This window comes from Leguminivora glycinivorella, chromosome 11 (assembly GCF_023078275.1).
Source record: "Leguminivora glycinivorella isolate SPB_JAAS2020 chromosome 11, LegGlyc_1.1, whole genome shotgun sequence".
Classification (NCBI taxonomy): Eukaryota; Metazoa; Arthropoda; class Insecta; order Lepidoptera; family Tortricidae; genus Leguminivora; species Leguminivora glycinivorella.
Window position 1 is genome coordinate 10,163,684 of NC_062981.1, and position 24,183 is coordinate 10,187,866.

General features: G+C 36.4%; 2 protein-coding genes across 2 annotated transcripts in view; both read left to right on the forward strand.

Moving 5' to 3' along the window:
* The first annotated feature begins 1,453 nt into the window (after window positions 1-1,453).
* LOC125231496 (cGMP-dependent protein kinase, isozyme 2 forms cD4/T1/T3A/T3B) overlaps window positions 1,454-24,183 on the forward strand; it is a 166,386-nt gene continuing 143,656 nt past the window's right edge. Inside the window, exon 1 of the mRNA XM_048136984.1 lies at window positions 1,454-1,809. The gene's annotated coding sequence lies outside the window, so the exon portion shown is untranslated. The remainder of the gene's footprint in view (window positions 1,810-24,183) is intronic.
* Window positions 17,221-19,612, forward strand: LOC125231335. The gene is made up of 3 exons (XM_048136779.1): window positions 17,221-18,033; window positions 18,209-19,014; window positions 19,584-19,612. The coding sequence occupies exons 1-3, from the start codon at window positions 17,252-17,254 to the stop codon at window positions 19,610-19,612; spliced, it is 1,617 nt and encodes a 538-aa protein (XP_047992736.1). The 5' UTR covers window positions 17,221-17,251.

Below are 24,183 nucleotides of genomic sequence, written 5' to 3' on the forward strand. Positions count from 1 at the left end.
CGACGGGGTGTTATAAGTTTGACGTGTCTGTCTGTCTGTCTGTCTGTCTGTCTGTTTGTCTGTCTGTGTGTGTGTCTGTCTGTGGCATCGTAGCTCCCGAACGGATGAACCGATTTCGATTTAGTTTTTTTTATTTGAAAGCTGTGTTAGTCGGGAGTGTTCTTAGCCATGTTTCATGAAAATCGCTCCACTAGGTCGCGGTCGGGGGTTTTTCAAAATTTTAATTTTGTGGTTATAGTCGAATTAGTTGAAACGTATCAAAGTTGAGGTATACACATGGTATACATAACATTTCGTCAAAGTGTTAAAAAGCTATGTAATTATTGGCATCGGCTCCGCTAATGCCTGCCAAATTCCAAAGCCTTTTGTTCCGTGATGGGAAAGACATATTTTACTTGAGGAAGATTTGGGTAGGGTAATTACTCGTATGCGAAACGAGTAATTATAATTACCCTACCCAAATCTTCCTGGGGAGTTCTTTAACCCGAAGGAGGGCAGATAGTTCAGGATTCTCTAGCGTGTTAGAGCTATTATGGATGTGGATGACTGAACGTGTAAGGTGCATAATTTTACTACAAGATTTCCTAATAATTATTAATGTTACATGCCATGCGGAACTCAATACACATACCTACATATACCCCATATAAGAAGCATTAGGTACCTAGGTACTTACTATAGAATCTCGTTCTTTTACAGGTTGCCGTAACATTAGGAGGAAAACAATATCGACAAAACCTGTTAATAACTAATGAGAACGCAAGAAAACAATGAAATAAAAAGTCGAAGTATATTTTAGAAACAATTGAAATGATAGAATACTTCATAACAATCGTTGTTTACAATTTGTAAATCACGCCATCTACCGTCAAGTAGCAATAGTAATTTAACAAAATAAACTATAGCACTTTAATAAAATAAAATCACTTCGTAATTATTATTTGAATGGAATACAATGTTACTATGACGGAGTTATATCCACATAATTGAAAAAAAATAGCCTTGATCGATACCGACACAGATTATTATTCAGCGCGAAGTACCTAATCAATCTATTAATAGCATGACTTCGTTCTTATTAAAATATTTACTGCTAAACACGTGTAGGTAAAAAGCCGGTACTCTACTGTGTTATACTGGCTTATACAATACCTACCTATATCTATGATTAAACCAATTATGATACAATGGCAACAATTGGCGTTGTTCCTCACTGGACTTCCGGCTAGCTACGTGTTTTCCCAATTGTAGGCGCGACCCTATGTAAGCTGTAATACTATTAAGGCAATGAGATGTAATGATAATGACGTACTCAAACAAGCGTAATAAAATTGCTTGAGCATTCATTCATATTCACAACGCAGCGCGTTTTTATTTATAGATTTTATACCTTATACCGCTTATCGGCGCATCACGTAGGGGCATCTACTGTTTCTGTTAGTTGGCATGCGGGCTTCACGCTAGCTACTCGCCTCGCGACCGCGCCTCGTGCTGCCATCTAGTGGGCCGCCACTCCGCCAGCGGTGACCTTGCCTGCCTACCGCGCCGTTCATTGGCCACAGACGCCACGATCGTTCCTCTCTATCCATTTCTCTCGCTCCCAAAACTATGGCATTCGGGCACAAAATACACCAGCGATGACAATACGCGTATCCACCAAAACAGGTGGCGATGACATCGCCTGTGACCTGTCAAAATGACGTGACGTTAACAGACAGTCGTGTTTATAACCTCTCTGTGCAACTAATCTATATTCTAGTGTAAACATGTTGTTTGACAAATTGTGGATGGCGTTTCAAGATGAGTTAGGTGAGTAAACTTGTACTTGTTAAGTTTTAGGTTACGTAATTTTGTTTGGACCGGTGTCGGTCGACGCTTTGGATAATAACGCTTGATTGATATTACAGAGACAAAGACGTGATCTCTGTTTCTATAAATAACTTGGTGGTACGGCAGTTAATCAGCAGTTTACTTGATTTGTCGTAACGGCTACACACTTACCTAAGTGTGTAGCACGCAAGTTAGTATTTCTTGCATGCATACCAATGTACCGTGGTGGTTTCGTTTACTATGAATAGGTAGGTAAGTTACGAAGACTAACGTGAGCCGACGAGCTGGGTAGGTATGCGATACCATCGTCATTACACATTTTTTACTTTGTTTGTTGAATCTTTGCATACTTAACTATAATGGTGTTCATAAAATATAAGCTAAATAGATACATACCCACATAAAGTTTAGCTACTGTACTGCATAATTACAACCATTTTTCTCTCTCAATGATGTTGATGACTAGTCGGACAGTAAATTACCTACCTACCAATAAACCTAGAGGCGTTACCGTTACCGCACGTAAGAGGAAAACAGTAAAATAAAACTTTAATATTACTTAATTAAACTAGGTTGCTATAAAGCTGAAGATTAAGTTAGGTATTTTTTTATAGAAATTGTTAGGATCGCCTAATTTATATACATAGGTACACCTGTCTTTACAGCCAGACGGACAGAAAACAAAGTTAAACTATAAGAGTTCCATTTATTTCAAAGGTAACGTAAAAAAAAGACGCGCACGTATTATTACTTGTGCCTACCTACAATTGTAATATATTTTGTGGTAATATCTTTTTACAATAAAACTTTTTGTAAGAAAAGTCTACATATGTAACGAAACTTTTCTTACAAAAAGTTCATGTAAATCTCGGTGTTTCAAGAAAAATTCGACTATAAGAGTTCCATTTATTTCAAAGGTAACGTAAAAAAAAGACGCGCACGTATTATTACTTGTGCCTACCTACAATTGTAATATATTTTGTGGTAATATCTTTTTACAATACAACTTTTTGTAAGAAAAGTCTACATAAGTAACGAAACTTTTCTTACAAAAAGTTCATGTAAATCTCGGTGTTTCAAGAAAAAATCGACTCACCCTGTTCCGGCTTTTTAGCATAACACCTCCACTGAACCAATCCTGAAGTTTTTATCGCGAATTTCAATTGTCAATAATAATGGAATTATGTAGCAATTACAGGGGGCCGATTTTTGAATCTCACTTTCACTAAAATACCGGTTGAAAACGGTGAATTGCCTATTATTTTCAGTGACAATTTTCTGAATTCGAACGCCGTGAGACTCAAAAATCGGCCCCCAGCATATACAATACTCAAAATTATACCGCAAAAACTGGCTGATTTGCAAGTTTTGCAACTTCATGCTACAGGATACTGCGAAAAAGGCACTATGCCATGCTGCATACAAAACAGTACTAGTACACAGTCCCCGTTTTGTCTCTCGCGCCTACGTTTTTAATTTGTTTTTACTAGTGTAGTAGTGTACTATACTTGACCTCCTTTGACATATTGTGACATGTCCCCCCAAATGGAGCAAAGAGCGTCCACAGTGCACGTGGCTTGGTCGTGACTGTCGTGAGACTCCTGAGATTCATGTTTAAGCTCGCTTCAAGTTTTCCCAATGGCTTTTGCCTGTACAATGATAGTCTTCCGCTAGGACTGCATTGGACGGCACCGTTTTCGTCTTTCCGTTTTCGTCAGTCTAGGGATAATGAAATGTTATGTAATTCTGATCAGGATCCCTTTGGATTGTGAGCTCAATCCAATTCCATTTCCGCTGCTTGATCTACTCGCTGATCGGAGTCTCATTGCAGCCTCATGCCTCACTTATCACATGCAGGCTTGCATTAGATATTTTAAGTGTTTTTAATACCTTGTGACCTTGCATGTCTCACAAGCGTACATCACTGAATCCCAATGTTTTTGTAAATCTAATGTAAATTACCTACTCGCCTATTTGTTTATCTGTTTCAATAATAGATTTACATATGCAGTATATGCCTGGACATAATCGTATTCTAATTGGATTAGATTTTACGACGGGCTGTTTACCACAAGCATCGGAAAGATAGACACATAGTCACATACACATATGCGTATCACCCACAAAACATTAAGATTAGGTTGCGATAAGGACTATTGAACGCGAATATAACGGAAATGAATGCGTTATTTTGCATACACACCTAAGGTGCCTATAGTAGGTATGTTGTTTATGTAACTTCATGTACTTACGTAGTTGCATATTTTACGCTTGGATACGCTATATGTCAGTTATTCACCCTGGAAGTTCTATTCTGGAGAATTCAATAAAATCACCAGGGTAGTCGCAAACGTTGCGAATCACACCGATTATCTACACAGACTCAATAAAATTAGATATGAAGACACAACTCAGTGATTAAAATTTCAATCTAATGCGTCATATTAATTAAGGGAATTATTATGAAGTTATTAACTGCTGTTTTTTCGTATGTCCGGAATTACGGATGCTATTTTCTGTACGTAGTATTTCTCAACCGATTCTCGTAAAATTCGTGAGCAGTTTCGTTTCGATAATGTTATACCTACTCAACAATAACAACAACAATAAAGAAGATTAGCAAGGATTACAGATCAGTTATTTTTTTTAATAACGCAGAAAAGAGAATCGAATGAACTCATTGGCCAGAAATTCAAACATCCAAATAGCGTTATCTGGCCAAATTTAGCAACATTACGATATCACTCGTATTGATAGAAATCGATAGCCTCTTTAATCTAAACTAATCTAAAGGTATCTTCTACGTCATACGATACAATAGGTTTTTTGCGGGCCTGGCATTCTAATCCGATTATTTTTGCCACGCTTCGAACGAATCAATTCATTGATGAAAAAAAAAGAAAAATATCTTTATTTAAATAATAACATATGAATCAATACATTGAATACAGAAGATGTCAGATTTCAGATTACAGTTAAAGGTGTAAGATACCATATACAAGTGTGCGTATCTTCGCACGCGGTGTGTGTGTGTGTGTGTGTGTGTGTGTGTGTGTGTGTGTGCGTGCGTGCGTGCGTGCGTGCGTGCGTGCGTGCGTGCGTGCGTGCGTGCGTGCGTGCGTGCGTGCGTGCGTGCGTGCGTGCGTGCGTGCGTGCGTGCGTGCGTGCGTGCGTGCGTGTGTGTGTGTGTGTTGATGGACTGCAGTAACACAAAAACGTAATAAAACAGTCGGCAATGGACAAAGTCGCAATGGTCCAAATCACCATTCACCTTACATTGCTGACCAAAAGGATTGGGGAGTGTCTTATCAAAAGGGCTTATTTTTGAACGCTATCAAAAATAAACTTTTGAAAAGACGCTCCAACTAACCTTCATCACTCGAAAATGAAAAGTTGTCATTATTCTTGGTATCAAATTGTCATCATGATAAAATAGGCAGGACTTGCTGGTCTGATCCGAGAGTTAAATTTGGTTACTTTCGCTAAGCCCATCAGGGGAAGCCCTACATCCACGTCATCCACTTTACGTAACCTGTAACCAAATAACGCTTAATAGACCCTACTCATACTACTGTAGATATTTCTCCTAGGACCCATTTCTCGAACACTATCAGTCGAATATTATTAGTGTGTTGCCATGATAACCAATACGACTTGACAATAAACGGGGACGGTGTGTGAGGGTCGGCAACGCATATGCAGTGTGTAACATTGAGTTGTTTTTAAAGTCACAAACTTTGCACTAAAATTTCCCGATGGAAACAGAGAAATTGATAATCTAAATCGGCCAAGATCACGCTGTTACATAAACTTGCTACGTCACTGAAACTCCGTTGGCCTGTTTAAGCTCATCTTGATTGATATTTATTTTGATGTCCTGATAAATGTATCGGAAAAACATAAAACGACTCATTTCGTATTATCAATTTGTGTCTGATAAAGGACTAGATAAATAAGTCGCGAAATTGTCAATGATAAATTTTTGTTGGTATTGTGAATATGTAACACTGTTAGTGTTAAGTATATGATTTTTCCTAAAAAAATAACATCTATATCGAGGGTTTACTGGTGAAACCCGATAAGCAAACTGGTTTTTGAATTTCGAACTATGTGTATTGTGTAATTTCCATTAAGTTGCTATTTCAAGGACAAATTATCTCGATTTATCGGGTTTCACCAGTAAACCCTCGATATGTTATTTTGGATACAATACAATACAATACAATAGTTTATTGATAACGCCAAGTTACATGTCAGTTGATGTCAGGTGTAAACATTTGATTATGATTGTTTAAAAAATACATTGGGCATTAATGAAGTATTTGATTCACATACACAGTAATAATTGAATAGAAATTGTAGGCAGTTCGTAAAACTCATTTACGGAATAAAAACTATGACAAAGAAGCCACTTCCGTAATCTAGCTTTGAAGACCACCGTTGAAGTTGCATTATTTGTTATTTGGTTAGGTAGTCTGTTATATATTGACGCGCCCGAGATGTATACCGACCTTTCCGATTTTCGTAGTTTATGAGCGGGGGTGATGACGAGTTGATGAGCGAGTTTGTTGCTACGCATTGCGCGGGATTTGTTCACACCCCGGCGTCTAAATGTTTCGCAGTTTTTATGTGTAAAGAGAGCTATTTGGAAGATGTATTCGCAGGCAAGTGTAAGATGAAGAGAGGAAGCTAAAGCTCTGAAATGTGTTATCAAAAATACTATTATCTTCTTCTGTTCACAATAGAGATGAGGAATATGACGATAGGTATCTCGTTTCTGGATTTTTCGTCTTATATGTAGATGTATCCCACTGCTAGACATGATGCATGATGGAAGATGTGCCAAAATAGCCATCAGCTGGCACCCAAGTAAAGTCGTGGCAGAGGTAGATTTTGGACTAAAGTAATGAGTTTTTTTGACTGATCGGTGTGAACAGTATAGTGACGCAAAATATTGAATACGGTATCGTAATTATTCCCAAACTTTGCTAATTAAAATCTGGGCAATATCAAAAATATAAAGCCCCAATAAATGCATTTCAAAATCGGCTATAAAATTGCGCAATCGGTGCCTTTAAATGAGACGTGCCAACGAAATAATTATACACTGACCGAGGTAAACAAAGATGTTAGGGAACAAGGCCAGGCCACTTTCAGAATGCTTAAAGACCAGATTACCGTTCTTGATATTTGTATTATCAATTGGTTATGCGAAATAAAACTGACACCCGCCATTCTGACGATCACGAATAAGTACCAAGTTTTTGAAAGATCACAAGCCGAATGTCAATAATGGCTGTGACATACGGACAGAGAGACGGAAATGACCCGCCGTAGTAGTGATAAAACTGACACCCGTCATTCTGACGATCACGAATAAGTACCAAGTTTTTGAAAGATCACAAGCCGAATGTCAATAATGGCTGTTACATACGGACAGAGAGACGGAAATGCCGAAATTTTAAGGGATCCGTTTTTGCCATTTTGGCCAAGGAACCCTAACAATGAAGGTTTTCTGTTGGTTACACTAAGCAATCAAATAGCATCCCATGGGAGTCAATATAAAAGTGGTGTAAGAATACACCCAGAGAGACTCTGATAGGTATGACTAGGACTAGGATTTTTATAAAAATAGCCTGAACACTCAAAAATAGAGGGATTTAAATTGGACTGATTATCAATTAATTACTTAGATAACTAGAAGCTTCTAGATAGACACCCGATTGTTAGCATAATGTTATTTAACAAAACGTTTAACATCTTTGTACACTAGCGTACCCGTACCCACTCATTACAGTCATTACGCACATGATTTTAAATTAAATTAAATTCAGGTGTACCCTTATGGAAACTCATGCGACCGGAGAGACACGCACTGTTAACTACAACAGGTTACTCGGATTATAATATCAAGGGGTCGTTGCCCGCACTTATCTGTGTTTATAGTCCCAATTTCGTGATGATGACATTATCCTATTTTCAGTTTTATGAGCTACTAGTTCCTGCTCCCGGCTTCCGTGTAGAAATTGGGTGTGATCAAAACTATCCTATGTCGTTCAATGGGACTCAAACATTTCAAGAGTCTGGTTGACCTCACTGGTGAACGAAGATCTAGCGACTTTCTCACACACCGCATCAGCATTGCGATACAGCCACGAAATATTGCTTCCTTGCATCCTTGCATCTTTGGTACAATGCTGGCTTGGTACAAGGCCTATGCTAAATATAAGCCTTAGTTTCTATATGTTTTGAACATTTTCAAACTAAATTAGTTACATGAGCCGGTTCTACGGTTTAGGAGTGAAAAGGTGACAGCCAACCGATAAACCGTTAATTTCCTGTTTGGGCCGCTTTTTGTCAGATTTTGATAACATTTGGGAGGTCATTCAGGTCGGAGTAAACAAGAAATCCCAATTTGAGATAAACTAAAAATAATTGCAAGTCATTGTAATTTTATTCTCGATAAGCAAATTCTGCAACATAAGTATTACGAATTTTGTTAGAAATGGTACAAAAAATTACCGCAATAATATTTAAAAAAATGCCCATTTGCGATAGCAGGAATTTGTGGATGAAACAACTTGATCGGTAATAAGTATCAGACATCAGCATAACCTTGCAAAGCAAAAATAATTGGCTTAAAATTTCTTATAACTTCATTTGTTTATTGAATACAGCCATATCAATGGCATTTTGGCATATTTATATCCATATTTCTGTACTTTAAAGTATCATGCTTATCATTGCCTAAGTAAAAGGAGAATTCGATCAGATATAAAAACTTGCATTTATATTGGTCATTGAAGGTCATATTGATACCTTGATAATATTGTTTTGATGATAATAATATGTTCTAAAGTACACATTTTATTTTCCATGTGTTCATGTGTTGTCAAGGTTTGTTTTGCGAGTAAGATATATTTAGAAGGAATAGTACTACCAGTACCAGGGACACATGACATCAAAAGATGAGACAAGACATTGACATAACGAAACGAAACAAACAATACGTGTCGGTGTCGCCAACTACTCATTGTCCCCTCACTAGCTCGGAAACACGTGTTTTGTCCTTTAATACCAGTGGGTAAAAACGCATTTTATCCACTAGTGGGTAAAGTAATTTGACCTTGAATAAAGTCAAAATAACTGTTTTAAAATTGATAAAAGTAGGCGAATCTAGTAATAAAGATGATTTACCACCTGTGGAACTACTGGAAGCAGTGATAAACGCATTTTTTGCGTTGTAGTTTCCTCGCTATAGTGAGGGGAAAAGTTTTGTGTTACACTCGGGTGCAAATGTATTTTACTTCTCGTGTGTTAAAAAACTCGCAAGTTCAGGATTCTATTCTCGAACCACTCGCTTCGCTCGTGGTTCAACTATAGAATCATTTCACTTGCTCGTTTTTCAATTCCACACTCGGCGTTAAAATACAACTTTGCCCCCTTGTATATTGTATAACAAATAACTATTATCCGTGGTGTGTGGTGTCACTGGCCTTAAAGCTGCTTTGGCAGGTTATTTGTGAGTAGATGTAAGCAAGTATCGCACTTATAGGACGTTTTGCCGAGTACACAATTTTATTATCTTTATTTGACAAATTTTGCTAACTCAAACTAAATAATGTTTGTAGTAAACTAATTAGTAATGGTTTCTACCATTCTTTATCGCATTTTGAAATGTTTTTAGAAGAACAATATTATTAACATCCATAATTATTATGATAATGTAATTTTACACTTCAAATAGAGATATTAATATTAGTGTAAGTCAAATAATTTATTTTTTTAAAAACTTTTACTTATTTAATCATATTATTCAACCAATGTGACAAAATTTGACGGTTTAAATCGTTATTAAATTGTTATTGCAATATCTCGGCGAAAAGGGAGGCTGTGAGTATTCGCAAATTAAATATATAGTACTTAATTGAAATGGCAAATAAAGCTACTTTTTCTTACTACTAACTCTTCAATGTGTTTGATAAGCACAGAGCCTGGAAGTGTTTTAATAAATGTCAAAACTGTGAAATGGTAACGTTTATACACAGTGTAGGTACCTACTCTTGTTTACGCATTTCCTCCTAACGCCGTGGCTTGCGTGGGCGACGGTCGCGCGATGGTCGCGCGACGGCGATGCGACGCATACGAAATCAAACCTTATCGATATGGAAGTATGAGACGCGACGGCGACGGTCGCGCAACCGTCGCCCACGCAAGACACGGCGTAAGTCCCTGCGTACTTGTACAAGTACAAATCAAATTCGAGTTTTGAACTCTTATAGAAATAAAAGAAAGTTCCAAAAGCAAAATCTGATACATTGGCCTAGGACTTACGAGGATAATTATGGACAATTTCGCTAAAATGAAGAATTCCATAATTTAGCTGGCAACTTTTTCCAAGAATGTAGCAAAGAGCCTGTTTTAAGTAGTATGAATAATGCAACTATGCACAACATGTAATGTAACTCGGAACACGTGACCCGGGTAAATATCGGCTGGGACTGCGGATCGAATGGCAAACAGACGTTTCTGTTGTGATAGCTAAATATTTATTATTTTTTTAAATACTGTCTGACCACAGAACTATATTTAGATAGAAGAAACAAGTTCATCTACTTGTATAGGGGCCGAGCGTGTCAAATTTTGTACTGAAGTTGTTTCTTGCCTGTAATTTTAAATATGTCTCAGGCTCTTGATTGTTCATAATTTTTGTGTTGTTGCAATTGAATATCACGTAACGAGGCATTTTTTATGTTTTGATTGACTTCAACTTACAAAAATTGACGCCCGAAAGCTGCAAGCTGCGATTAAAGACGGACAACTCAGTGGATTTCACTGAGTTCATTTGACACGCTAAGTAGATACGTTTGCTTGATCTATCTGACTATTCTACATAGTTTTAAGACAGATAGCGAAATAAGCTCACTGGTTCAGCAATATTCTAAATTTTCATCATCATTCATTATCCTCCTTGCGTTATCCCGGCGTTTGCCACGGCTCATGGGAGCCTGGGGTCCGCTTTGACAACTAATCCCAAGATTTGGCGTAGGCACGAGTTTTACGAAAGCGACTGCCATCTGACCTTCCAACCCGAAGGGTAACTAGGCCTTATTGGAATTAGTCCGGTTTCCTCACGATGTTTTCCTTCACCGAAAAGCGACTGGCAAATATCAAATGACATTTCGCACATATGTTCCGAAAAACCCATTGGTATACGAGCCACTATACATAAATATCCATACTAATATTATAAATGGGAAAGTGTGTGTGTCTGTTTGTTTGTCCATCTTTCACGGCAAAACGGAGCGACGTACTGACGTGATTTTTTAAGTGGAGATAGTTGAAGGGATAGAGAGTGACATAGGCTACTTTTTGTCTCTTTGTATCCCCCACTTCCTTAGAATGGGGGGTGGAAGTTTGTATGGAGCGTTCAGCAATTTTCGAATTTAACGCGAGCGAAGCCGCGGGCAAACGCTAGTATTACATATATGCGAGAAGGGGATGGTCAAGCCTTGTTGAAAATTAGGTCTTTCCAACACTAGTGTCGGCGTCCTGTCAGCCAGTCAGACTTTTTTTTGTTAATATGTCAATAACCCGAATAATCCGATACCGATGTAGCGATTCTTTGCTAGCGGGTACGCCCACACACTTGTATTGTAACGCTGCTTGCCTGGCACAATGTAAAGTGCCTTCTAATGCCATGGCTCATGGCCTGGGGTGCGCTTTGACAACGAATCCCAAGATTTTATGACCCCAATTAACCTATTTTACTAAGATGCCACAAAATAGTTCATCCAGTTGGAAACATGTGTTTGATTGTCTAACGCAGACTAAACAATGCGTCAGTAACTCGCGAAAATGTTTGCTACTCGTAATTAATGGATACTTCCTTCGATTTAAAAGACAATTAGATTCAAAATATATTTATATTATACTTGCTTTTGCCCGGGGCTTCGCTCGTGTTAGAAAGAGAAAGTAGCCTATGTCACAATCCAATCTCTCCATCCCTTCATTTCTCATTTTCATTTATTGTTTTAACTGTGTACAGTGAGATCGCATGCATACATAAATAATTCCAACAGTTTGCCCATTTCGGGCGTACAATACAACAGCAACAAAATAATTTTAACCATCTATATACATAAAATATTCATTTAAATTATAAAAACATTTAATTATTAGACATTGTTTAAGCTCATTTTTAAACCTATTCCCTTCAAGTGACTTAATATGTTCGGGTAAATTGTTATACACTTTTATTCCGAAGACATACGAGCTCTTGCTTAGGATAAAACTGGAAGGTCTTACCGTGCAAACATCATATTTATATTGAGATCTAATATTATTTTTCATGTCACTTTTCTTGATAAAGATGTCATTTTGGTTCTTAACTAATAAACAAATTTCTAAAATATAAATACATGTCAAAGTCAATATCCTATGTTCTTTGAATACTTCCCTAAGAGATTCCATATGTCTAAGCTTAAAAATAATTCTTAAGGCATTTTTTTGCAAGAGGAACGTTGACTCAACATTTACAGAATTACCCCAGAATATTACGCCGTACTTTAGGTGGGGATAGACATTTGCGTAATATGCATTCTTTGCAACATCTATTGAAGTTACATAAGATAGTATTGATAGAGCATAACAGGCTCTGGCAAGTTTTTTATTAATTTCATCAATTTGATACTTCCAGTTCAGGTTACTGTCTATTATAACTCCTAAGAAATTAGTATTATTGACTTGCTCAATCTGTGTATTGTTTATGACTATATTCAAAGTCTCAGGAGTCTGTTTATAATTTATGAATTGTACTATTTTGGTTTTAGCTAGGTTCACACTTAAATTTACAGTAGACAACCAATCATTTATAAGTTGTAATTGTTGTTGTTGTGTTGTTGTGTTCTGCAACTCGTTGGCTATATCTGATTCCTTATCTCTAGAAATAAAAATAGTGGCATCATCTGCAAACATAACACACGTGTGGTTCATTATTAAGGGTAATTCGTTTACATAAACCAGAAACAATAGTGGCCCCAAAACACTACCTTGCGGAACCCCTTGTAGATTAGTTTCATATTTGGATTGCACACTTATTACTGTTTTAGATATTTTGTTATATGAGTTTAATACCGTCGCCTGTTTCCTATTATTAAGGTAAGACTGAATAAGTTTTAAGGCAACACCTCGTATTCCGATATGTTCAACTATCTCCACTTTAAAAAATCACGTCAATTCGTCGCTCCGTTTTACCGTGAAAGACGGACAAACAAGCACACACACACTTTCCCATTTATAATATTAGTATGGATAACCTAACCAGAAAATTAAAATTTTGAAAATACCCCCGACATAGTGGACCGATTTTCATGAAACATGGCTAAGAACACTCAGACTGACACGTCAAACTTATAAGACCCCGTCGTCGGGGGTTAAAAATATTTGCGAGCAAATCAAAATAATATTAGTATTTATAAGACTGAAACCCAATCGCCCATCAATCGTGTATGTTACCTACTTTACCTAGTGGTAAACTATAAGTACTGGGAAACACTGTCGACCGGGGATATAGACCGTGATTACCTTTTTGATTTTTATCGAGCTCCCGATATTTAAAGATTCTTTTTACTCAGTAGTCTCAGTACGTGTCCGAATCAGCAATTTCGACACTAGTTCTGTATGGATGTGGCGTGGTAATTTGGACTTAAGTAGTTCAATTGGTTAATGAATATTTCACATATTTTGGACCTTGTATCAAAAACAATAGTCGTTAATTTCAATGACAGTTTCGCGTAGTTTGGGACGTTTTCGTGTAACTGCATCCATTTGTCCGTCTACGCCCCATTACCCAATTCCATGACAGACGGATCGCAGCGTGTATTCTTATCACATTCGACGAATAGGCCTACTTCAGTCAACAAAGACTAGGACGCGAGTGTCAAAAAAGTAGGGCAAAATGTTTATAACTTTTAGGAATATCCACTCCAAAATAAGATTTTAAATGATTATAAAAATATAAACTTAAATAAGAAAAGAAACAAAATAAATGTACAATCGAAAGAAATGGAAAAACAAGAGGCTATCGTTTTTTTGTCCAAAAAGTGTTTCTATCCCATATTCCGATCAGAACTCCGATCTTCCTCTCCCTATTTCCGCAATAGGAAACTTGACTGTTCTTAAAATATAAAAAATAATACCAAGCACGAAATAAAGCATCAGATAATTATAAGAAAAACATGGACAGAAGTTATTTTTAATCCAATTTCTATTTAATAAGTCAGGTAGAAATATACAAAGTAACCGAGTTGACGTCACTCAATTCGATTTCATATTAATTCCATATTTAGCAAGTCGTTCAAATTCGTTTTGACAGTTCTTAAAAAGAAGCTGATTTGACTAGGAGGTAAGTAGCCTATATAAAACATGAAAATGAAAACCAGTGACACAAAACAACATCCGTACACAACGAGATCCGATCAGACAACACAGACGGGTGACTTGTGTGATTCAACTCGCCTGTTGATTGGTATACTTTGGCCTCGGTCTGTTTTAAATTTGATACGGCCCGGCTATTTGCATTCAATCGTCGAATCAGCAAAAAAGACATTATTATGTATGTACCCAGCGTCGGTGGAAAATCCTTCATCAATATGAATGAATCGGCTAATGCTTTGTAGGAACAATTTGTGTACCGGCAGACTTGTAAATAGTATTGCGAAATGGCTGAACTGAATAATTGAATACATAAATACCTTATACCTTACATAGTTTCTAGCTGAGAGAAAGCTTACCTAACTTATCGGAAGATCAGCGCTGGAAGTCCCCAGCAACACGCTGAGATGAGACCATTTCGTGGCACTTCATTATTTTCTGTCTTATTGTTATTATGTGTATTTTGTCTTGCCTGTGTTCACGAATAAATGTTATTCTATTCTATTCTATTCTTTAGTTATAAGTTTAAGAACAAAAATCTTACAAGACAATGAAGAGATAAGTTCGCCTGCATTGTATATGACTCTGTAACTGTGTCTCTTTATTTTCCTTTAAGTACAATAAATCTTATATGTACATACATACATAAAATTATATTCCCTAAAAATAATAATTTAATAAAGTAGGTACTTATTTAATTTTTATATCCGATTTAAGTAACTATTGGTATCCATATAAATTATATAATTTATACATACGATAAATAACAATATGAAAAACCTTAAAAAGTCAATAAGTAGTTTAACAGTTTTGAACCCGCGGAGATTCATTCTAAATCTACTTAGTAGATATATTATGTGTATTAGAAGTTATACCAGATACCGACATAACTTCAATAAGTAACATAATAATATGTCAGAACTGTATGTTTGAAGTGTGGTTCAGATCGTGGGTAATAAATAAGAATATATGGATCGGTGATAACGTAAACACATTTTGTATATGTTATTTTCGTTTAATTGCTTTCTGCGATTTTATGTCGGTATCTGGTATAACTTCTAATACACATAATGTCCCACGAAATTTTAACTTCAATAAGTAACATAATAATATGTAAAAAAATCATCAGAACTGTATGTTTGAAGTGTGGTTCAGATCGTGGGTAATAAATAAGAATATATGGATCGGTGATAACGTAAACACATTTTGTATATGTTATTTTCGTTTAATTGCTTTCTGCGATTTTAAAATTTCGTGGGACATTTCCATATTTATTGAAAACACAGTCAACTCGCGTTTCAGAGGTCTATTGAATGTTTTTTTTTATTTTTTATTTTAGGACACTAGAAATTTTGTGTAGCTATTAATATCAATCAATAGTACCTATAGTATCAATACACGTGCTATTTTTGGCGTATCGCCAGAATAGATATGCACGATTAATTCTATCTATTAAATGAGTTTTGGCCGAGTGACAAATAAACCTGTCAATTTGTCGCTAGCTTCCGCGATATTTAAATAAAAGCATGCGAACACTTGCACTCATTTTAGAATAGATAAACATCGCGGTTTGTTGATCTGTCAAATTACCTCTATACTTAGACGAAAGTATAAATATCTTTAGTTTAAGAATTCTTTCGGTGCCATCTCCATCCCCAATTCAAAGTTGGGCGTTCGTACTATGTCCAAAATCAAAATTTCTGAAGTAACGTGATTTAGTTTTCCGTTTGTAGTTTCATAAACAAAATTCATGTTATGATCATAACAAGCTATTTCCTTTTTTATTGATAAAACGATTTGAGATTACCTGTTTGTCGTCACTAGACTGATATTAATACCACTGCGAGGCACTGTCTTTCCTCAAAAAGGTTTAGTTGCAGTGCAGCCCAAGTGATGACAGTGGCAACCCTAGCCATGTAAACACTGATAATAAGAGCTGATACTATTTTATTTTGTATTAATTGGAAGAAGACAGTTTCAAGGATAAAAAGTGTGCACAAATGAAGAATCAATATACCTGTACTGAATTTGCCTCGATACGCCTCTTATAGGAGGACACAGGAGCTGCACTTTAACGGTGAGGAACACATTTAGCCGTTTTGTTTTGATTTTGAATCCCAACTTCCACTTAGAAACCACTTTCCACGTAACTTTCTAAAAATCTAACGGTACCTCCTACCAGCTGATTGGACTGAATTGTCACTGACAGCTAATCCAGTGTTGCTACAGTAAACCACAAATAAGATGCGTTCAGTGGTTAAGTCGACAGATAAATTGTTCTAACTACAGCGCCATCTAGGGCAAAACTGTTGCACTAGCGAAAGAGATCACCGATACCATGGACTTTCAATAGGGACTGAGCTCACACTTTTTTTGCCATACTAAATTGAACTTTATCACCAGTGCAGAAAGGCGTTCTTATCAGACTTGTAAAAGTGTGTCCACATGAGAGGGTCAAAGTTGGGGCTGGTGTCCCTCTCGCACGTGTGACCAGTGTTAAAGAGATTACTATAGTAGTAGTATTTTTACCAGTATGATAACTAAGTTTATAAACTTCTTAAATTATTTTTGTATTATATCGAAGCAAGGATATTAATACCTTGTAACGAATTGGTAAGTCATTATTATGAAGCCATAAAACCAAAGATTTGCGCAAGTAAAAAAAAACCTTTAATTCGGTATTAGTAGATTTGGTAGTAACTTTGAATATTGACTGGTAACCTCAAATAATGACAGTGATGACGTCATTCAAATAATTTTGACACTGGCAATAAGTGCGAGAGGGACACCAGCCCCAACTTTACCCTCTCATGTGGACACACTTTTTGGCCTAACAACTCAATCTAGCTTAATAATATATAAATCTATGACCGATACACCGCACATCAGGTATCGCAAGTACCGCAAAATATCACAGTACGAATATAGATGGCACTAATAGTTACAAACCTGCAATAAACACTCTTTTATAATATATCATCTGAAGATGGCACCTACATGCCCTCGATGTCAAAGAATTGTACATAAGAAAGGTTATCTTAAGTGCTATAAATGTAAAAGATTTTACCACGTAGAATGCACTAGTAGGTCAAAATTATTTGACTTAATGACACCAGACAGCAAAAAAACTTGGTCATGTTCTTCGTGCTGCGCTTCAAACGTATCAAAGCCTCACACTAGCTCTACAAATAAAAACTTACAAAAAGTTGTCCCTGGAAATAAGCCTACCACTTGTACATCCGACGGCTCTTTCGTGAGTGAGGAAAACTGTAATAATATAAGTAAAAATAAGTCAACTAAGGAATGTGACTATGAAAACACATCAACACCAGCATCCATCACCGTGTCTACTCCCAAATGCACTAATCTTAGTTCGCCAGGTTCGCCATGCAAAGAACAGCAGGCAATATTATCCCCAAAACTAACCAATAGTGAGCTAAAAAATGTAACCCACAGAAAAAAGATGCCAGTTAATCTTTCTCCTATTAACTCAAATGAAATTGAACAAGCTACGTTTTACACTAGCCCCGTACAAGATGACATGAATACTAGTAAGTACAGAATCAACATACCTACTGAAAATTCATTTGATATATTGTCAGAAGAGGAGGATGTGCAAAGTTCGTCAAGAATCTCCGAATCACAATGCGACATGAACAGAAGTGTTCCTGAGCTGCGCCTAAACAGAAGCCACGAGTTAAAACAAATGAAACAAACAATAACTGCTCTTAAAGAAAAACTAGAATCAGCGGACCGGGAAATAGAGAACTTACATACATACATACAATCACGCCTGTATCCCATAAAGGGGTAGGCAGAACACATGAAACTACTAAAGCTTCAGTGCCACTCTTGGCAAATAAGGGGTTGAAAGAAAACGAAACTGTGACATTGCAGTGACAGGTTGCCAGCCTCTCGCCTACGCCACAATTGAAATAGAGAACTTATTAGCAGAAAATAATACTCTGTCGAAAAAGCTCGCCGACCAAGAACTTAAAATAGAAAAACTCAGGCATATATGTAAAAGTACATCATCAAAACGGAACAAGAAAAAAATTCATCGCAATAATACCGTAAGTAAAACAAATTTAGATTTTTCTACTGATACTGAAGAGCAATTATCTAACTTGAAAGTTCCTGAACAATTATCTCCTTCCACACCATCTATGGCGCATTCAAGACATAGTCCACCTAACATTGATTACACCGAATCAAAGAAACCCCAGACGCCTGAGGTGATAAACACTTCCGAAAAACTGCTGCCACCGATAGAAAATCCTACGAGACATCCACAAGACAGTGATGACAAGAATTGCAGGACGACGATCCCAAATACAAATAAAAATAAAATTTGCATGCTGAGTACGAATAAAAACAATCGAGTTTATCAACTCGCTGATCACTTATTAGGGGCAGAATTTGAAATCTGTCACTACCTCTACCCGGGTGCAGGAACACGTCAAATGCTAGAAAACCTAGATCATAAGCTCTTAAACTTTACAAAGAAAGACTATTGTTTAATTTTTATAGGAGAAGAGGAATTTAATGTAACGCAAAATTATGTTGACGTGATCCTAAATATCAGAAATAATTTGGTATCCCTAAAATATACTAATATAATTATATGTTATCCTACATTTAAGCTTAATATTTATTCCAATATGTATAACTCGAGACTGGAAACATTCAACTATTTACTTTACAATGACAATTCCGAATATGAATACGCATATCTACTTGACAGCAACCGTAATCTATCCTATGACTATAGCATGTTTAAATATGGGTCAGGTAGAGTCAGTAATAATGGCCTCAGATCGATTTTTTATGACATCTGCGATATCATAAAAATTATAGAGACGGATAATAAGCTAATCGATGTAACAGTATCCTCGTGTAAAAATTCAGCTCATAAATCCTCGGAGTTTTTTCGTCGACACGAACAATAATTCAAAACCCTTCTTAGGGATGGAAAAAATTAGAATCATGCACCAAAACATTGGAGGATTATTAAATAAACTTGATTTAATTCAATTGACATTACAAGAATTTGATGATAATAATGAAGACATTGATGTTCTGTGCTTTAGCGAGACTTTTGTTAAACTCGGCTGTGAAGGCAATATTAAAATGAATAATTTAAAACTAGCATCATCTTATTGTAGAGTGAAAGGTAGAGGTGGAACAGCTATTCTCGTCAGGAAAACCTTAGAGGTTAAACCAATCACACTTCTGTCAGAATTATCTTCATGCCATTTTTTCGAATGCTGTGGAGTTGAAATTTTGGGACTAGACTTAATTGTTATAGTTATTTACAGAATACCTGAACAAACTAAAGCCCATGTAGGAATGTTCATACATAAACTTGATAAATTGCTTTTCCAATTAACTACTAAATTTAGGAAAAAGAAAATAATTATATGCGGCGACTGGAATATCGACATTTTGAAAGACACTTCTTTCTCAAAGGATCTCAAGGATACTTTATTGACTCGCGGCTTTAACCTTCACATTCAGTCACCAACAAGGCTTAATGCTTGTTTAGACCAGATAGCTTCTAATATAAAACAAGTTGAAGCTTTTACTCGAAGTCTTTGTCTGTCAGATCATGATACTGCTCAAATCATCGCATTTAATGTAAAGAAAAGTAACTCTTTTATATCGTGGTATGAATACAAAAGAGATTATTGCACAGATAACGTTTATAAATTTAAACAATGCTTGGCTGCTCTATCATATTCTGATGTACTAAACGCAAGTGACTTACAAGAATCCTTTAGATTGTTTTACGATTTAATATGCCTCTTTTTTAATCTTTGCTTCCCGGTGATAAAAGTAAAAGTGAGCAGCCGTAGGAAAAATATAAACTGGCTAACTCAAGGATTAAAAAAATCCTGCCAAACAAAACGCAAGCTTTATATTATGTGTAGAAAGGACAAAAATAAGAGTTGTAAGAGAAGGTTCAGAGAGTATAGTAGAATTCTGAGGAAATGTATCGATAAATCTCAGAAATTGCATAACAATCAGTATATACAGTCAAACAAAAACAAGTGTAAAGCCACCTGGAACTTAATTAATAGTTGTAAATCTAGTGATCACAGTAATAACATTCGTATATTGACTCATAATAATGTAACATACTGTAAACCTCAGGACATATGTAATATATTCAATGACTTTTTTATCGATATTGTTAATAATAATCAAAATACATTTTATAATTCACAAACAAATTTTTGCAAAAACAACTCTCAAGTACAATCTATATTTTTGAGACCCGTTGATGAAAATGAAGTTTTTAAGTTAATAATGTCACTAAAAAGTAGTAAATCTTGTGGCTATGACGATATATCAACGATTTTACTTAAAAATAATGCTTCATTCCTATGTCGTCCTATGGCACACTTGATAAATCTATCGTTTATACAAGGTGTTTTTCCTGAACAGCTTAAATTTTCTATTGTCAAGCCGCTTTTTAAAAAAGGAGACCGGAAGGACCCCAATAATTATAGACCCATTACTTTAGTCCCAGTTTTATCAAAAGTTTTTGAGAAGGCCATGTTCGTAAGACTAATCGATTATTTAAGTTTGCATAACATCCTATTGGCTGAACAATTTGGCTTTCGAAAGTCGCGCTCCACTGAACTAGCTTGCTTTGACTTTGTTAAAGATGTAACAGAAGCTGTCAATGAAAAATTACCAGTGACATCAATATTCCTCGACTTAAGCAAGGCTTTTGACTGTGTTAACCACTCGAAGCTCATTTCCAAACTTAGTCACTATGGTATTAGGGGTAATGCCCTTGACTGGATGAGAAGTTACTTAGTTAATCGGACTCAATGTACTGAAATCTCAAGAACAGTTACTGTGGAGAATAAACTTATAATGGAGAAGTTCAGGTCTCAGGGTCGTGTTAATGGCTCAGGTGTACCTCAAGGGAGTAATCTAGGTCCCTTATTGTTTTTGCTTTATATCAACGACCTGCCGCAAGCAACATCGCAAAAGTGTATATTATTCGCAGACGACACAACATTAATAATAAAAGGAACTGACAAAAGCATGTATGAATCGAACATAAATCAAGCACTGACCGATGTTAACACATGGATAGAAAATAATGACCTCAAAATTAATTTAAATAAGACTGCATTCTTACAATTCCATTCATACAACTCAAATCCAGTACACATAAATGTTAACGTTCACAATACATCTGTTGAAGAAACTCAAACGGCTAGATTTTTAGGTTTAGTTATCGACAAACATTTAAATTGGAAAGACCATGTTGACCAAGTTTGCTCCAAATTATCGAGGTTTGTTTTCGCATTAAGAAGACTAAAGGATTCAGTTTCTGTTAGGGCGGCGTTAACTGCTTACCATGGATATGTGGCATCCACCCTTAATTACGGACTCTTGCTTTGGGGAAATTCCGTTGACGTTCAGAGGGTATTTATTATCCAGAAAAGATGTTTACGAGAAATAGGCGGTGTTCGATTTGATGACAGTTGCAGACCTTTATTCCTTAAATTCAGAATTCTTCCCTTAGCTTCTATGTACATCCTAAAGGCATGCCTATTTACCAAAAGCCATCCAGAATATTTTAAAAAGCGAGAAGAAATGTTTGCAAGAGAGCTACGTGCCCAGTACACAAATATGATATACCAGCCAGCTTGTAAATCTGATATTTATAGGAAAAATGCTTATAATATGTGTATAGTGTTGTTTAATAACCTTCCGCTTGAATTAAGAATGTTGAATGGAAATGAATTTAAGAAAGCACTGACTAAATGGCTACAAGACCACTGCTTTTATAGTATTAAGGATTATTTAAATGTCAAATTGTAATATATAATTTTTTTTTTTTTTTTAACTATTTGATTTTATTTCTAATTTGTAATGTGCAATAATTCATGTGTAAGTTAATATTTTATTTTATTTATAATGACTATGAAATTGTTTTATATACTAGGATCTATGCTATTAATGATATGCATGTACCTGATGTACCGTTACGGAATGTAATATACAATGTAAACACTTTGCATGTTGGCTATATGTCGACTGAATACTGATTCTGTATCTATTTTTTAAGACCTATATTGTGACGTATTCTAGCAAATAAACACTTCTATTCTATTCTATTCTGATACTCTTGGGTCATTAAGCAACGCACGTTTTCCTTCGCTGAAGAGCCATCGGAAAATATAAAATGATAACTATAAATACATAATAGGTAGTAATATAGGAACTAATTCAAGCCAAGGTTCTTACTTTAAACTACTTTCTCAGTTTGAAAGCAGCTAAAACAAGTAGGTAGAATATTTCGCATTGCGCGAAATTCTCCATAATTTGTGATCGACGTAAATATACCATCCAGTTCCGATTTGTTTATAATATAAACGCGGATGAACGTAAATTGTTTACAGTATTGGCGTTACAAACCTTTTGATCCTCTAATACACGTCATGAAGAGGTGCTTGTGGAGGATTTATTTTTGGTTTAGGGCCGCAGACATTTCCTTGGTTGATATCTTGATGTGGCTGCCAGTGTGTCGGAAAAATTTAAGACCTTGGTTTCGCGTTGACGCTGTAAACGACCTTTCGAGTGCTGATTTGATACGTCTTTTCAACGGCCATGGCCAGTAAGGAATCGCTTGCATAACTAGTTAGCCAATTGTGACGAAAATGTCTACAATGATTTCTCACTCAAGGATATCTGGATCATATTTCCCGCAGCTTCAGACTCCAGAGGTCTTGCCTTACGAGTTGCAGAGTCCCTAATCAACTGCTTACCCTGGGTGGCTAGCCGAATGGCACAATCGCTCACGAAACGAAGCGCAGTAGATATCTATCTCTAATTGGCGCGACAGAGCCAACGTTTGCGTCGGAGAAATGCCATTCGGCTACTGAGCTCTGCGCGGGGTTAAAGCCTCTTCTCTTATGCTAATAAGAGTGTCCGAGGATCGGTTGACGCGTAGCTGAAGGCAAATTAGGCAAAACTGCAGTAGGGCCGAAATCTGACACGATTCCATAGCGCAAATTGCTTATTAAATATTCCAGCCTGATGATCTGGCAGCTCCTGAATGGCATAAAAAAAATGTGTTATTTACTGAGATGACATGGCCAGAACTTCATACATAAGTAAAAGATTACCAAAACTCTTCTTAACCCGTGTTCCAATTATTTTTGCCTGTGTAAAACGTATGGTAAATATATTCATATTCAACCTTGAAAGTAAGAGTAACTTGTAAAGTCTTCCCTAGGGAGTCTAGGGACTAATTGTATAGTGCAATTGTGTGTGTAGTATTATGAATTATGATCCGATTAGGTTGAAGATCGTATCAAGATACGATCAACAAAACGACTCTCAACGAAATTGCATATACTGTTATCAATTAATTGGACAAACTCGTTATAGGGCGTTGCGCACAGATACCAAGAACTTAATGGGCCTGTCAGTTTAATTACGCTGCCGATACGCATGTTTACTAGCTGTCGTTCATATTCATATCATACTCGTACGAATACGCAGTCCCCGTTAAAGTAGCATGAGTATACAAATAGTTCGCAGAACTAAATAAATCGCTGGGGTATGAAATGATGCTCTTAGTGTGTGGGCTGTGTAACTGCCGTTTGAGCTATCAAGAGTATCAAGACCTCATCCGTAGTCAGCGAATCTCTCCATTATATGGAGACCCTTGCGACTTCTACCGTGGAAGTGTTAAACGGCCACCAGAGCTCCTCTTCCTAGTTTGTCAAAATTCCATGTTCAGTAATTACGATGTTCTTCTTGACTCCTACTGAAGTAGGTATTATAAACAAGCACAAAATCCTGCATATTATGCTATTACGCTTGGAATTCATGTAAAGGGGAATTAATACGGTCTTGTTTGAGCCTCAAACTCTCGGCCTCTCGGTC